A 17,538-nucleotide genomic window follows, 5' to 3' on the forward strand; every position below is an offset into this window, starting at 1 on the left:
CATTTAGCCTATTGGTAAAAGAGTAGCTAATAAAGGTTTGGGTAATATTTTACTATCACTCAAGTAGGCCAGTGTTTAGCTATAGTGAGCTTAACGTTATGAACGACTTTGGTGTCTATTTTTATCACCTAGCTTAAACAATTATTTTACCAAATGCCTAGACTAGGCTACTTCCTAAAAGCAAGAGTAACTTTTTGAAAAATATCATTGCCAACTTACCCGAAGTAAGATGAGAAGATCAATTTAAAATGATCCAGAATGCACTTAGCCTAGCTTAGCTACAAAATGAAAACTATGCCTTTTAACAACTCCACAACATTGTATGTGATTTTATATTATCTTAATAGGCTACAGGTTGAAAATACACAGAATACAATCTGTATGCTGAGTTAGACACCTTTGTACTTAGAAAGCTGTTTCATTTTGATCGACCTAAGCTAACTGGTTCACCGTCCTTGCGCTAAGCTAGGCTAAATACATCCCTGTGCACTAGACGAACAGAGAGGAAATTGGTATCGATCTTCTCTTCAAATGGTGAAAAACACCGCAAGCAAGCTGATTCCCCTATTTTACATTTTATGATATATTAGTTTAGCTCCAGCACAACCTAGGCAGCGGAGATGCTAATGGTAGTCAAAGTAAACATGCAGGACAACATGCAGGACACAATATACTGTATGTCTGTCAGTCTGTAGACAGTGGAGGGACAGCTTGAACTGCATACACACACACACACACACACACACACACACACACACACACACACACACACACACACACACACACACACACACACACACACACACAGACACAGACACACAGCCTGCGCAGCAGCTGAATGCAGGTCATGTACTCAGTCTCTGATTTTGTTATTGATCAGGTCAAGAGCTTATTGATAGCTTTGGTGGGTGCACATAAAAACTCTCTCTCTGTATCTCTTGCACACACTCTCACACACACACACACACACACACACACACACACACACACACACACACACACACTGATGACAGCATAAATTATGAGCCAGCGTGGGGAGAAATATATGCATGATTGTGCAAGTGGGCTGGTCAGTCAGTCCACAGAAGTATCATTTTGTACAAACCAGTGTGTAAAGAGGAAAGGGAACAAAGGGAAGTCATTCTGTGTGTACTATTACCCTCTATTGTTAATTGTCGGCCTCTACCACAGTAAGATTAGTTGTTCTACAGAGAGCACTGATGCCAGGAGAACAGTGGGGAATGGTACAAGACAGACACAGAGAAGAAAGTTAAGCCAATGACACCTATTTTATAATATAGTCATACATCTTAGTATGCAGTATATCACAATATGGTTGCATATAATATTGTAGTTATTGGACAGCAGTGGTAAAATAAGCACTCAGATGAGTAAAAGCATCATTACCACAGTGTGATAGTCCATTAAAAGTAAATGTCATCAGCAAAATGTACTTCAAGTAAAAGTACTCATTCCACAGAGAAATTGCCTATATGAGTTTTTTAGTTTAGTTTTTTAAATTATTGTCTCTAACAGCATTATAATGTTGAAGCTGATTGATGTTGAGCTAAATGTGACTACTTAATACATTAGTTACTCTAATCTTTAACAATGAATCATATGTGTTAAGTGAATAGTGATAATATTTGCCTGTGAAATGGATGGAGTCGAATTAAAGTAGCATAAAAAATCCTTAATTGGCCATACAATTGACTAATCATTTAATTTCCTCGTCATTAATGTTCATTCATGAATAATACGGTCAGGAATAAATGAAGGCTCTCTGAGAAGTCCAGTTAGCAGCAGTAAGGATCTCTCATCATACCAATTACACTTTTCATATGGACATTATAACTGGTTAGGACTTTGTGAACACATGAACAAGCTGCAGTTAAATTTCCAGAAAGCATCTATATGTAATTATAATTGATCAATAACTGATACATTTTTTCAGTTGCATGTGCAGTGTGTATAATCCATAGGCCTATGCTTTTTATACATAATACTTACCACAGCGTGCCATGGTATTCTACCTTAATGAGACACTCTGTTTTGGAGGCAACTTGACAAACTCAGCCGCCCCACTGTAATCCACAGCTCAGATAAGTGTCAAGAAATTGATGAGATGGACGGACGGAGAGGGATGAAGAGGAGTCAGGCTGTTAGACTAATGGACAGAGAGACAAAAGGGCATCTGCTGAGAGCCTCTACCGACTTTAATCCACAGAGAAGCGATGGAAACTGAAATCTCCTACAAACCTGCTGAGGCGATTGTACTCACTCTCTCCTCTCTCCTTTCTTAACCTCATCCCCTTTTATCCATCCTATTCATCCCTGTTTATTCTGCTATCACTTTATCCCTTTCTATTTCATTAATATTTGTTCTCTTCTCGAACCTGTCCTTTACCCCTTTCTCTTCCTTTCTGCCTTTCTTCTTCCTCTGTTTCCTCTGTTTCTTTATTTCCTTTCCTTATCTGGACCCCTGCCTTACCTGTTTTCTCTTTATTTTAAATATGCACCCCCCCACTGCATTCCTCTATACTTTTTTCATCATCAAATTGTTCCTATCCCTTTCTTCTTTTGTCTAATTCACTATGTTTTCATTTATTTTCTCTCTTTCTATGGAACTAAAGCATAACTAAATGCATGGAGCAGAAAGAGAGATGTTCCTCTCTTCTGCCCTGAAGACAGAGCTCAGTGCACCAGAAGGAACCCAGATTACCAATAGTGACATTTTTATTATTTGTACAATAGAGACTTTAGTACATTATTCAAAACACTTCTTATATACTGAAAAAATGGTACGTCCCAAAGCCCAAAATGGCTCCAGTATAATCGCTGCACAGCATTTTTTCAATTTTATACATATATTATTTTTTGTAAAAACTGTATCTTAAATAGTATGTACAGATAGCGTCTGCAAAATGCATTCTAAACACATGATATATATTATATATACTTCTGCAATTACATTTCTCCGCATTAATACTCAAACTTAAAACTGGAAGGATTTCAACTTGCATGTGCAAATAAATAAATAAATAAATAGTTCTGTTAAATCGTCACTAAAATTTGTCCAACTTATAACTCGACAGCGGTTCTCTCTTCGGAGGTCAAAGTACTTTTTGTCACATAACAGAAGAAGCAGCATTCAAGTTGGGTAGGTGTAGGTACTGCAGAAAGCATGAGTACATTCACAATCAATATGAGTCATTTTAAATTGGATTTCATTCACAGCTATGTACAGTGACACCGTCCTCAGCATTTGTTCAGCTCTTATGTAGTTTAAACACATAGAAAATGACTGTTTTTTTATAGTCATATACATATATATATAATATATATTTGTATAACACAAATTCACAATTACAGTAGAAATACATTTTATACAGTTTTGGATAGTACATGTGTAGGTCTCCAAGTCATACTGTGCGTACTTCCATCCATAACTTTGTTATAAGTGTCATTATTATAAAATATCACAATTTTTGAGCAAAGCTAAGGTATATCAATATATTTAGAAAGAATTACCTGAACATGTAGTAAAAAATAATTATATTATCAAACCTTTTTCTCTGTTCTCATCACAATATCTTTGATATTTCAAACTCTAAATAGGGTTGGGTGGGTACTTGTGGTTAAGATGAAGTCTCTCAACCCACAAGACTAAACTGTGCCATTTTGTGTCCTTTATATTTTATTAACTAAATCCTAACGCTTATTAAGAGGGTTGACACAAAATGGGCACAGGATGACACTGTCACGTCAAGTAAAAGCAAAGGATGTTGTTTTGCTCTGGATGAAACATCAGATGTTATACAGAACAAAACAAAACTTGCCGTCATGAAACGTCTTCAAGACACGTGTTGCATTTACATGAAGACAGAAAATTAAACTCTTTTTTTCTGCAGTCGCTTCTGTCCAGTCTGTCCAGTTTCTGAAGCATGAAGGTCAGATTTTACAAGACCAATGACATGGCTCCAGAAACCTTTTCTACAATCTCATTTTCTACAACTGAGTCTAAATTATTTTTCTTTCTCTATCCACATATCATTTTAAACATTCACCAACCAAGTTGGCAAATCTAAATTCCCATGTTCACCTAGCGTTAACTAGCATCTCCTCAGGTTATAAAAGTCACACTGAAATTTCAAGTGTAGCCAAAAGTCTTTGTGGCACAGATCAGATATTTCCCCGATTGTCTAAAAAGGGAAAATCTGATTGACTGCAGATTTACCCATTTAGACAGTATTGTTACTGATTGTTGTCGGGATACTGTCTTTACTTTTGTTGCTTTCCGCAGGAAGGCCAGACATCAGGACTCTTCAGCGGAGCGGATACTTTCCCTGCTCACTAAAGCCTGTGTGCAGATCAGATCTGGGCCACAAAGAGGTAACGCACTGATGTTTTGGGCCTGTGTGAATAAAACCAGGGAGGGGCGGTCCATTTGGCACCAACAAGAGAACATCAGTCTTACTGAAACTCAGTGGTATAATATATCTAAAGTCTCCTACACAGAAGAGAACTCCAGAAGCCAACAGAAAATGGCTGGCTGACAGTGACCAATGACATGAAAGCATGCTGGGACTTTATCGTACAACTCAAACAGCTAAAAAATGATGCAACACTGCTGTAACAACAGTAGAAAACAGGACTTCAAAATATGGCACGGATATAATGAATACAGTGTATGTGTGACTGGTTTTATTATAGCAGTTGAATTGTAAAATCAGGCTAGAATATAGACAGGGCTTCATTATGAATAGTGCACAGAGCGCACCATTGCATATGTGTTGTGTATGGGGGCACATACGTTTACTGTATATGTGTGTTTTGCCTGTTAGCTCATGTGCATGGCAGTGTGTGTAAACATTAGCATGATTGACTCGATAGATGGCACTGTAGGACAAGTTAGGCTCTGCTGAAAATCTCAATGGGCCAAGCCTCAGAAGTATTGCTTTAGCTCTTTTCAGCACAGCTGGGCAAGCAACAGTTAAAAAGAAAAAGAATAAAAGAAAAGAAACGAGTAGCAGTAATGAACTATCAACAGTGTTTTCTTTACAGAAAAAGAAATCAGTGGTATACTTTAGAAAATTGTCCATTTGGAGAAATAATCCCTGTATGTTCATAAGAGATAATTCAGAATGTGGTTTATCAACAATATTTATATTAATCATAAACTTTAAGAGCTGTCTGTCCAGGCCCCAAGGAAGGTGCAGCTCTAGAAAGCTGCAGCTCTATATATGTACACAAGGCAGAAAGTCCTAAGTTTTCCATTTCTGTACACTGGAGGCAATAATACCTGCAGAACAGAACATAAGACGGCTGAAAAGAATAAAACACAAGACTGCGAAAGAAAGAGAAGAACAGAACAGAAAACAAAAGAAGAACAGAAATCGAAGAGAACTAAGCAATGAAGAACAATGAAGAACACGGAAAGTGGATCCTGTGCTACACCAAACAAATGATTAAGAAATCTACAATGGACAGCAACAAAAAAGAAAAGGCAGTGGAGAAAAGCAACAAAAAAAACTATTCAGACTGACTACTAACAACCACAACATCCAAACTGCAGCAGCCCTGTAGGAACTGAAAGTGTCCTCTTGTGGTCCGTCCAGCCGCCAATCAGGTCCCTGACTGCCGGTAGACAGAAGAGCCGATATGTTTCCTATGGTACATTTGGCACTAGTATTTGCCTTTGGTCCAGCAATAGGCAAATAAATGTCTGTGTGTTCCCCTAAAAAGGTAAAAAAGGCGGCTCATTTTTCAGTTCCACAAGCCTCCAGCGGAGGGCAGGTGGGGTGGCATGGGATGGCGATGAGCAGAGTAGAGAAGCGTTGTTGTTGTGTTTGTTTGTTTGTTTGTTATAAAACTATTTTTAGCACGTGCTGCTGTCTCTCCGAACCACCAAGTCCACCGTCCGCTGGAAACTCTTCAGCAGAGAGACGGCTGTCTCGTGCTCCATGTGTAAAAAACTATGTCCGTTAGCCTGCAAGGCAAACACGCAGCACAGTCAACAGCATGTGTGTGTGCATGTATGTGTAGAGGTATGCGTGCTGCAGTATTTCCATACATATGTCTATGTGCGTGTGTATGTGTGTGTCTGTGTGTGTGTGTGTTTGTGTGTGTGTGTGTGTGTGTGTGTGTGTGTGTGTGTGTGTGTGTGTGTGTGTGTGTGTGTGTGTGTGTGTGTGTGTGTGTGTGGAAGGATGGAGGGTCACTGCCATCATTATCTCAGTAACACATCACTGTTGGGGAAAAGAGAGAGAAGAGGAGGAGCTACACAGTCATGCTGTAGAGAGAGAAGGGTAAAGACAAAAAAGGGCTTTTAGATGAGTTCATCCAGCTAAACTGTACATCTGTGGAGAGAAGGTGAAGGGGAGGAGAGAGGGGAGGAAAACATGAAGGGAATGGGGGGTGGGGAGGGGGGTAAATCTGTCATAGTAAAGCACTGACGTCTCATTTTGACCTCACAGTACAATCCTCACAGTTCCTTTTGGGTTTAATTCCAACACAACTTTGAAGTAACAGCTACAGTAAATATATAAATAACGTCAACAGTTTTAGTGTTTATTGATTCAACTTGACTGATCTACATGGAAGCGCCAAGTTGTTTCCATAGCTTTTTGTTGCCCTTGGGAAAGTGTCCCTGCAAGGTGTAATTAGATCATTTTCATTTGTTTGCTTTTTCACAATTTATAGTCCAGAGAAACAATCTAGTCATCTGAAACACAACATATGAATTCAGATTCAATTCAATTCAATTTCAAATCATAACAGCCTGTACTTTTACTTTCACTTTGTATTTATAACACTTATCACTTTATTTTACTTTTTATTTTATTTTAAGTCTTATTTGTACTGTACATTTGTAATGGTGGGAGGGTAGATGGGTAATGTTGTATGTCATGTTTTAAGCTACTAGATGCCTGAATTTCCCTCGGGATAAATAAAGTATCTATCTATCTATCTATCTATCTATCTATCTATCTATCTATCTATCTATCTATCTATCTATCTATCTATCTATCTATCTATCTATCTATCTATCTATCTATCTATCTATCTATCTATCTATCTATCTATCTATCTATCTATCTATCTATCTATCTATCTATCTATCTGTCTCTCTATCTATAGTATAATTCATACTGCATACAGCATACTTTCCAAATGCAATGAAGAACAGTTCCCAGTGTTTGGGCCCATATCATATCCAAAGTTACAGTAAATAAAGAGCGTGTGCAGTGTGATAATGTGGAAGTAGATTGGGAACAGCACAAAAAACATTAATGGGGCAAATGTGAAAGCCCCATTTGATGATATGTATGAATATACAGTATATGATCATTATGAGTAACAAGCCTCGGACTAAAGTTGTTTGACTTTTGTATTTTTTACATTTTCTTTCATGCTGTTCTGTTCAAATGTTCTTTGTAATGTGTTTTTTTAATGACCCTGATGACGGGTACGAGCAGAAACTATTCTAGGGCTGCAACTAACGATTATTTAAATGTTCGACTAAACTGATTATTTTCTCTATTAATCGTTTGGTCTATGAAATGACAGACAAAAATTAAAAATGAAATCCCAGTTTCTATAAGTCCATAGTGATGACTTTAAACGTCTTGTTCTGTCAGTACAAAATCCAAAGATATTCAGTTTAGCACGATATAAAGCTGATAAAAGCAGGAAGACTCGATATTTGAGAGGCTGAAAACAGCATTTTCTGCAATTTCCGTTAATCGACTTAGCGAATAGTCGACTGATATGTGCAGCTCTACTTTGGTCTTACATTATGCTGCTTCAGTATCTAAGTGGTAGCCATGATCACCACCGCTCGCCCAAAGTAGTTACAACCAACACGGTATGAGAACATCGTGTGAGGTAAGTTCAGCCATGAAGTTTTACTAAATGCAACATCGTGTCTTAACTTCAAGAGTTTTTGAGGTTGTCGGTGTTATAGTTGCAGTGATAATAACAGTGTTAGCAACATATTATTTTAGGCTATATTTAAATCACACTGGGATTTTTGGCTCAAAAGCTCTTGGATTTCACGGGCTAATGATGAATGAGAGAGGGCGGGGGGGGGATCATACCGGATTTATAGACCAACAGGTACACACAGAGGCAGGATATACAGGTAGGGAAATGCTGATACACTTACTGTATGTACGCTTAATCTAAACGCAGTGTGTGATAACACCAGTGGGAGAGTTGATTTGTGACCACTGGTTCATTCACTGTGCTCAGTCAGTGTTTGTGTGCCTCTGTAAACAGCCTGTGCAGGTACATGACTTCATTTATTTTTTTCCTTGCGAACTATCTGCCTGGCTGTTCATAAAATAAGAGAAGGGTTAGGAAAGTTAGGGAGGGAGGGAGGGCAGGATGTGGTTGTTTCTGGCCCATTTGATGACGAGTGAGAGGATGTTACCTGCAGAATCTTGTCTCCGGGCTGCAGTGCGGAGGTGGCGGGCCCGTCATGCTGTACCCTAGTAACAAAGATACCCTATAAGTCAAAATGATACAACGTTAGGACAACACAGGGACACGATGGTTTAGAATCTTTGCCTTTCTCATCTCAATATCTCACCCCCACCCCCCGAAGAAAAATCACATTTCTGCCAAAAATATATGGGCAGGTCCCCAATGCATTCTCTTTGTTGTACATTTAGAGAGGCATGCAATTCATGAGGAATTTTAATGTACTTTAAAAGCACTTATTTACTTATTAGTGGCATGTATCTTTTAATTTAAAGAAGCTAAGTGATAAATTCCTCCCAAAAAGACATAGATTACACATGTCTATTTATAAAGTTAGGGACTTGGCATGATGTTAGAAAGAGAATAAAATAGATATACAGTAAATATGTTAAAAAAAAGGGGCAAGAAGAATAGGTGTGGGAGAGGTACTAACTAGGGGGAAAGAAGTAGGAAGTGAGGAGGGTAGAAAATATTTCATCTCCCATATTTTTCCTCAATAACCCAAGGCAGAGATTGTAAAAACACCAACATCTTTTCACCGAGAGCTGAAAGATGTTTTTGAACACAGAAAGTGTCAGACGATGCAGCTGTATCGACTCATCGTGGTTCAACAGGTTGTGCACGTGTTGAACACACAAAAGTGAGCATAACAGTCCAAGTTAACAATACGATGTGGTAGTGACAGTGCAGTGGCACCTTCATACCACAGTCTATGAGTGAAAGCAAGAACAAACACATATATCGCATGTGAAAGAGGTGTATGTTAGAAGTATTAGTTTAGTTACCGTTTTACGGTAACACTTGCATTTATACAGTGAGCCTCATATGTGTAAACAATCAAATCATTTTCATGATGTGGCTATGAAATGCTTGAGTTGTGTGAGGATATATGCAAGTTATGCTAATTTAGGACAACATCCTACACACATTTATGGTTATTTGGATCTGGCCACTACTCAGGTACTGAGAAAGTACAATATGGAGCTCACTGTATAATCGCACACGTGATTGTTAGCAGCTAAAAATTGTGTAGCATTAGTCACAACATTTAAACAGTTACACACTACAAAGCAGTTTCACACGAAGCTGAAGTGCCCTGCAAAAACCTTCCCTCAATTTCAGATTTTCTCAGAACTTTTGAAAAAAATGTGTCTATTTTTCAGGACAATATTAGGGATGAGGTTTTTGCAGCTCAGTTATAACATGTATACAGTTTTCTCCAAAAGATGACAGTTGATGCTCAGTGTGCAAAGACAGCATATTTAGCAACAGAAATTGGATTTTCAAACGTTCAAGACCCAGATCTGACTAGAAATCCATGTTCTGCTCCTTTAAAGCCTGTTTTATTTTCCTAAAGCGAGCCTGAGAAGCTAATACATCAAAGCTCGGGATCCCACTCCTGTCAATACAGGAACTAAGTCACAGTCTCCACTTGTTAAATCTTGATTAGCCAGAAGTGAAACTGACCCAGTGGCTTAGAGCATCTTCTCAATCAAACTTAAAAGACCAGATTTATTTTTTAGAAACCTGATAAAGACTTTTAGCAGGTTTTACAAAGAATTTAAAAACATTTAAAAAAAAATAGAGGATCTAAACTTTGAAACAACTTGTGATAAGGAAACTGATTTGAGAAGTATGTTTTGTAAACTATAAAGGAATCTAAATTAGTTATTGGAAGATTACTCTGTTTCTATACAAGTAATAAATGCAAACGATCAGGACAAAATTATTTGCTGTTAACAGTAAAAAAAACAACATTATGAAAAAGGATACGTTTACAGATGACATGAAACTAAACAATTGTGTAAAGTTTAGGATTATAGTTTGAAAGTTTGAAAGACATAAATATGCACTTTTTCATACTGAAATATTTATGCTGTATTCGGCTATTATAACAGATAGAGGTCAGGTAAATTAGAGGCAAAACTATAACAAGATGTGTGACATAAAAAGGTAAACAATTATAATATATATATATATATATATATAAAGAGGAGGATATTTTGTGTGTATGTGCATTGGGAAGACAAATTTCCCTGTGGGACAATTAAGTATCTCATCACATCATATTTTTGAAGCCATTTCGAAGATGATGCTGCTCCAGCGGTATTTTAGTGTTTTACAAATACAAAGACCACATATTAATCTGGGCTACAAGTGTGTTCTTCCAGACCAGATAAATCAGAGGATGGGTGCAAAGAACAAGCTGACCACAAGGGGAGGCCACAGCCCTGTGGAACCGCCGTGGCTGTAGTATAAGGATCAAAACTACAGCTGTATAATTTATCAGTCAAGCTGTTTTGATACACAGTCCTTTTAACCGTTTGAACGTGGGCTCAAGTATGCCCTTAGTTTACATTCAACGAAAATTAAAACAATGTAATGTCTACTCTGACTAGAAGAGTCACAAACGTATATGTAGACAAACCAAAATGAGTTCTCATAAGTGGGTCAGAAAAGATGATCAAACCGAAACCAAAGGCAGCTTCATGCTGAATCTGCTGATTAATCAGCACAGAGTTGACAACCATTCAGGAAGAAGCCTCATGTGTGGATAAAAGCAACAAGAATAAGATGATAAAAGGAAGATTTTGTTGGTGACTGACAGATTATAGCTGCTTTTGTATCATGGTAACTTTGAAGGCAAATATCCTCCATGTGTGACCCTGTGGGAGCCACATGTGTGGGGCAGACATACAGCTCACATCACACCACATTCAGGACATCTCTATGTACACTTCACGTGAGAACATTTACATTTAAACCGTACATACTCCCATGACTGATAGGATGGTAAAGGTAAACATTTTACCCTAATGTGATCAATTCCTCAATATCCATTAATCCATATTAACATGGGTAGATAAAGTATGTATATATCCAGACCTACAGTATACATTACTCTTGTATAAATATACTATATGTATAATGTAATTACTTGCCAAATATGTTAAGAAACTCACTTCAATAAGTGCTCATGGCATTAATAATGGACACAGTGCGGCTGGTGGAAGCTTTAGGGATACAAGTATAGAGATGGGTGTGATTAAATAATTGTGCGTGTCAGCAACTGAGTCACAAGTTGTCTACTTTAAACTTCAGTGAAATGATGAATTGACAGTTTCTATATCATCACTTCACACCCCCACAGTTAAATTAATTCACCATTTGTCACATGGGCTGCACAGAGGCTGACTCTTATTGTAGGCTTTCTATTTATAGACCAGCTGTCTCGTCAGTTACTCAACATCTGAATAACAGTCAGTAAAAATAAGCCATACTTCCCATCCTGAGATCAAAGTGTTGAACATCTAAGATCACCCACGGTGTCCCAGAACTAAAGCAGCCTTCCTAAAATAGCTGTCAGAGCTCCATGAGCAGCCTCGCTCCTTTAGACTCACTATAGCTGCATGTTTCTAGGACAGACTGCCATGTGCAGGAGGCCTGGGGGATCTGTAACCCCCAACAGGCTCTCAGCACAGGCATACACTGACAGAATCAGCCAAACTCAGAAGAAGAAACGATAAAAGAGTTTGGCATATCTTGTAATAAAACAAATCTATTATACTGAAATATTCAAAGTCGTTTTCCAAGAGCCCTAACGGTGATGAGAATAAAAATAAAGTGATTCTCACTATCAGTTTTAATAATATAGTTTGCCGAACTCAGGTATCATTTCACTGAAGTTTTCTATCGTATTTGGATGATGCTAACAATGATTTCTTATACATCAGGAGATTTAGTATTGAAACATATTGTATCACACCTCAGACTTCTTTACTCCTTCAAATTCATAAACTTTATTTAAACTGCTGTTTTCCAAAGGTCTGTAGTTTAAGACCACAGACTCAAAGAGATTCAAAGTTAACCAATCAACCGCTGCCCTACAGACAGACAGGCAGACGAAACACTGCGGTAACGAGCAGCAGTTTCCATGGTAACTCCTAGGTAAAGCCGGGCAGGCTGTGATTGGCTGGCAGGCCGGGTCGGGTCGTACCATGTCCGAGGGTTTGAAGGGGTTCCCCTGGCCGCTGATGCCACCAGAGATACTGAAACCAAGACCAGGGTTCTTCTCTATTCTCACACACAACTATTGAGAGAGAGGAGGGTAGAAAAAGAAAGACAGAAAAGAAAGAAAGACAAGTGACAGTGAAACACAAAGATCACAACAATCGCTACACAGGCAACATGTACAACAGTGGAAGTGTGCTTTTGTGTGATGTGTGACACGCTTTGGCAACTATATTGGAGGTCCTCAGGTCTTTGGCAAATACAATTCATCCACACATATCTTTGAGTTTTTCTGTTTGGCATAATGAAAGTCATCTCATGCTAGGAAGGGGGGGGGGGAAACCCTGCAGGAAGATCAGCTGATCTGGGTGGTGTGAATGACTTCATGTTCCTTCCTAAACAATGATCTCCATCTGTGAAACATCTCAGATTTAGAACGATGTCTCCGTGGCTTTTTCTAAACCTGTTTCTTCTCACAAACTGTTGCTGTTAGGTGGCTAAAATTACACGTACATGTCCCAGTTTTTTTAAAGTTTTGTGTCCTTTAATTGATAGCCTTATTTGGACCGTTCAAAATCCACCATCATGTCCTTTTATCAGCACATTCATATTAACCACTACTGTCTATGCAAACTTATCTTGCTGGTTTGTTTTCCTGCAAAGCTTTTGATATCTATGCATTCTTTCACTTTTAATATTTCCTTTTCTTGTGTGCATTCAGCCTGGTCTCAATCCCAGGGCGTCAAATACCACCCCTTAGGCCTTGGGTCGGGAACCTTTTTGGCTGAGCCATACTGAGAGCCATACAAGCCAAATATTTTTTTATGTATTTCCTTGAGAGCCATATATTTAATACATTTGAATGCAACTTTATGCATGCATTTTTTAAGAATAACACGTCTCCAAGTACTAATAGCGGCATCAGTGTTGCATTGAACAGGTGCTCTTTTATTAAATAAACTAAACACTTACGTTATTTATCTCATTTATGTGCACGTTTCTGTGTTTACTGCACGGGTGTCAAACTCAAGGCAATTATATCCGGCCTGCGAGAAAATATCATATGTCTGTCATAACTGGCCCGCCAGTTTTGGTAATTAAATCAATGCATGGCACAACCACGGGGAAAGACATTTGAGGAAGTATCTAAATGTGTGAATGAAATGAAAGTTTTTGGAAAGCAAAGGGAAACACACCACAGATCTCTGGGACGATGTGAGCTGGACTGTTTGTGCGACACAACAAAGAATCGCACTGTTAAACCTGCAGCTACAGGGCCGTGTGATCACGGACATGTATGATGCAGTGAGAGCGTTCCAAGCCGAGCTGCCTGTGGGAGACTCGGATGCAGCAAGGAAACTTTGGTCACTACGTGTTTCCAAACACTGACAAACATCTCCACCGCTGTGTTCCCGACTGCATTCTGCTGATGAACTGAGACGCATTTGCCAACTTTGCAGCTCAGAAATTTTAATTGAACTGCTCAGCAATCCGTTTGCAGTTGACTTAAATATGTTCCATATCTTTTTGCACTTTATCCAATATATTATATATATTATTATTATATTATTATATTAATATTATATATTATATATTTAATGTTGGCCCTCTCTGTGATTGAGTTTGACACCCCCGGTCTACTGCTTGCTTTGTGCAGTTTCTCCTCTACTCTGTTTCGCGAGGGGCGGAGCACACGTGTGAACACACCTTAACCTACAGCCAGAGACAGAGTGGAGGAAAGGAGAGGGCAGAACTAAAAACAAATCCGCTGCTAAATGTTTTACTTTTACTTACTGAAACAATATAATTATTTATTACTTGTTAATCATGTTAAAAAATGTCAGCTCAGAATTGTCTGCGAGCCATAATGCGTTATCGAAAGAGCCATAGGTTCCTGACCCCTGGCTTAGGCAGTGGGTGTCGGCATTTTGATACCTACGCACAAGGCACCCTTTAATGTGTGTAGGAGACGCACCGGGCTTTTAAGTAACACCAACGTAAACTCATCCGCATCACTATGAGACATTCAGATCAACAGACGTAGTATTAAGAGCGCGATAGTCCGCTGAGGGTGGGACGTTATTACTTGTAGTGTATTGTAACTGAATGGACCTACATCCACACAACTGATATCCTTTCTAACCTACATATTGTATATTTAGCCATCAGTTAAGCACAACTCATTTTCAAATAGACCTCCAAAATATTGTGGGGTGTGGTTGCAGAGGACAAACAGACAGACAGACAGACAGACAGACAGACAGACAGAGAGACAGACAGATGGAAAAGACAGACAAACGGACAGACGGACAGACGGACAGACGGACAGACGGACAGACGGACAGACTGACAGACGGACAGACTGACAGACGGACAGACGGACAGACTGACTGATACCTGTTCCTGGAAACCATCCGTGCTCTTCTGGCCTTTAGTCTGCAACAGGCAGCGTGCGCTCTGAGGCCGTGGGTTGGTGTGGGTCATGACAACCTGGTTGCTATGCACCATGCCCTGGTTGCTGTGCACCATGCCCTGGTTGCTATGCACCATGCCCTGGTTGCTGTGCACCATGCCCTGGTTGCTGTGCACCATGCCCTGGTTGCTGTGCACCATGACCATGCCCTGGTTGCTATGGACCATGCCCTGGTTGCCGTGGTACTGAGGGTTGGTGGCGGGCTGATGTGATGTGTGGGATGAGTGGGGGTTGTACTGGGGCTGGTTCCCAGACGGAGACAGGGCCATGGTCATGCCGGAGCCGGGGTAACCCTGTCCAGGAGCAGGATGGCCTGGACGCAGAAAAAAAGAAAAACTGGTAACACTCTGAAATGATCAACGATCAAATGATTTGAGACACATGGCAGACATACTAAATTCTACCCGTGTTATTACTGGGTAATTGCTGGTTTCAATCTGGGGTGAATTTAATTAAACTTTGTATACTACAGTAGCTTAACTTTTATTAATTGGAATTTTATAGTTTATAAATCACATAATCAACACATGAAATAATTAAAGTAAAATCCCCCATCCACCAGCATCCTCTAAAGATAGTCAAAACAATGACATCGAGCACATATAAATACATAACAGACATACCAGACAACCTCATTTCGATGGGCACAAAATAAAAAAATAAGGGGGGGAAAAAAGGGTTTCACTCATCATCATCTGTTACAATGACCAAGACGGAGTAAGGTTTGAACTCTCCCAGTCTGTTTAGGGTTAGATTGTCATAGTAGGTGTCAAAAGGCTTCCAGACTAAAGTTATAACCCCAAAATACATCTTTACAGGCTACAAATGAACCGTTTTTTAAATGTATTATCATTTACCTTGAGACATGTTGCCTTGGTACTGCCCCGGCCCCCCAGAGGGAACCACTGACAAGGGCATGCCCGGTTGGTATTGGACCCCTTTGTTCATCATCCCGTCGTAGCCCTGCTGCACAACCACACGATGAGGCGTAGTGGACGAGGAGGAGGAGGAGGAAGTGACGACCATGGTGTTGTGTGATTGGTGGGAAGGGTTGTGGGAGTGGCCACTCTGTGGACAGAGGAAAGACAGTTAGAGACATTAAAAGGTAACACTCACATCACACCAGAGGAAAGGTTATTGTAGATGCATTTAAGAGACATTAAAACAAGTTCCTTTCTTCCTTCCATCCCTCAAGATCCCTAATATCTATACGCTGGATAAAACACGGCAAAACCTAAGACAAAAAGGTTCACTGAGGAGACTTCTGGTTTGGCAAACATGTGAGGGCAGCGTTGTCTCGTTTTCAACCAAAATGAAGAGACCTCTGCGTCCTTACTCTGGGAAACCCTTAAAGCTTTTCTTAGGGGTAAGATCATCTCGCATACGTCTCATGTTAATAAAATTCGTAGAGCACGCCAAAGAGAGCTGGAGGAGGCTATCATTAATCTAGACAACCAACTCTTTTCCACTCAATTACCTGATATATTTAAAGAATGGATGGGGCTCCAAACAGAACTTGACCTTCTCCTAACAAGAGAGGCTGAACGACTCCTTCTACATTTACGAGGGTCTATATATGAACATGGGCTAGGGTGGTCTCGAATCAAATCACCCAGATTCGGGATAAGTTGGGCTCTCACATTTCCGAACCGGGAGAGATTAATAACATCTTTAAATCGTACTACTCTCGTCGTTTACACGTCTGAATCCCCTGATAGCGAAGATCAGCTACTTACATTTTTTTATAAACTAGATATGCCCAAGATTTTGACTAATTACCAACAGATACTAGATGCCCCCCTGCAGCTCGCTGAGATTAAAGAGGCAATACAGTCCATGAATAGTGGCAAATCACCGGGTCCAGAATTTTACAAAAGATTCTCAAATCAACTGGCCCCATTACTATTAGATATGTTTAATTCGTCGTAAAACCCACTGCCACCCACCCTTATGCAAGCCTCTATCTCTCTGATCTTTAAGAAGGGTAAGGACCCATTGAACTGTGCATCATATCGCCCAATCTCGCTCCTGTCTGTAGATGTGAAAATACTCGCGAAGATTCTTGCTCGTCGGTTGGAATCTATAAATACCCTGCATTATCTCTGAAGATCAGACAGGATTTATAAGGGGGAGGCACTCCTTCACAAAGGTCCGAAGACTTCTCAGCGTCATCCACAGTCCGCCTTCTCCTGCCGAACCGGAGGTTGTCATATCTTTTGATGCTGAGAAGGCCTTCGACAGGGTTGAGTGGGCCTATCTGTTTTCTGTCCTTCGACATCTGGGCTTCGGTCCTGGCCTTATCTCTTGGGTTAGACTTCTGTACTCTTCTCCTCAATCCTCTGTATGTACGAACACCCAGCGCTCCAAATTCTTCCTTCTTTTCCGCGGGACGCGTCAGGGTTGCCCGATTTCTCCACTACAATTCGCAATTGCTATCGAGCCATTGTCAATTGCTCTAAAAGCAGAGAGAGGAATTAAGGGGATTCAGAGGGGGGATATCGAACATAGGGTCTCGTTATATGCTGACGACCTGCTTCTGTATGTGCGCAATCCTATAGCTAGTAATCCAC

The 17,538-nt window shown here is 39.8% G+C and overlaps 1 protein-coding gene across 1 annotated transcript in view; it reads right to left on the reverse strand.

Annotated features, from left to right (window-relative positions):
• Positions 1 to 2,718: 2,718 nt before the first annotated feature.
• lrrc7 (leucine rich repeat containing 7) overlaps positions 2,719 to 17,538 on the reverse strand; it is a 73,882-nt gene continuing 59,062 nt past the window's right edge. Inside the window, 5 exon segments of the mRNA XM_029429196.1 lie at positions 2,719 to 5,989; positions 8,435 to 8,509; positions 12,482 to 12,574; positions 14,893 to 15,281; positions 15,826 to 16,036. Of these exon segments, the coding sequence (XP_029285056.1) occupies positions 5,879 to 5,989; positions 8,435 to 8,509; positions 12,482 to 12,574; positions 14,893 to 15,281; positions 15,826 to 16,036 (879 nt within the window). The 3' untranslated portion in view covers positions 2,719 to 5,878.

The sequence above is a fragment of the Cottoperca gobio genome, chromosome 4 (assembly GCF_900634415.1).
Source record: "Cottoperca gobio chromosome 4, fCotGob3.1, whole genome shotgun sequence".
Classification (NCBI taxonomy): Eukaryota; Metazoa; Chordata; class Actinopteri; order Perciformes; family Bovichtidae; genus Cottoperca; species Cottoperca gobio.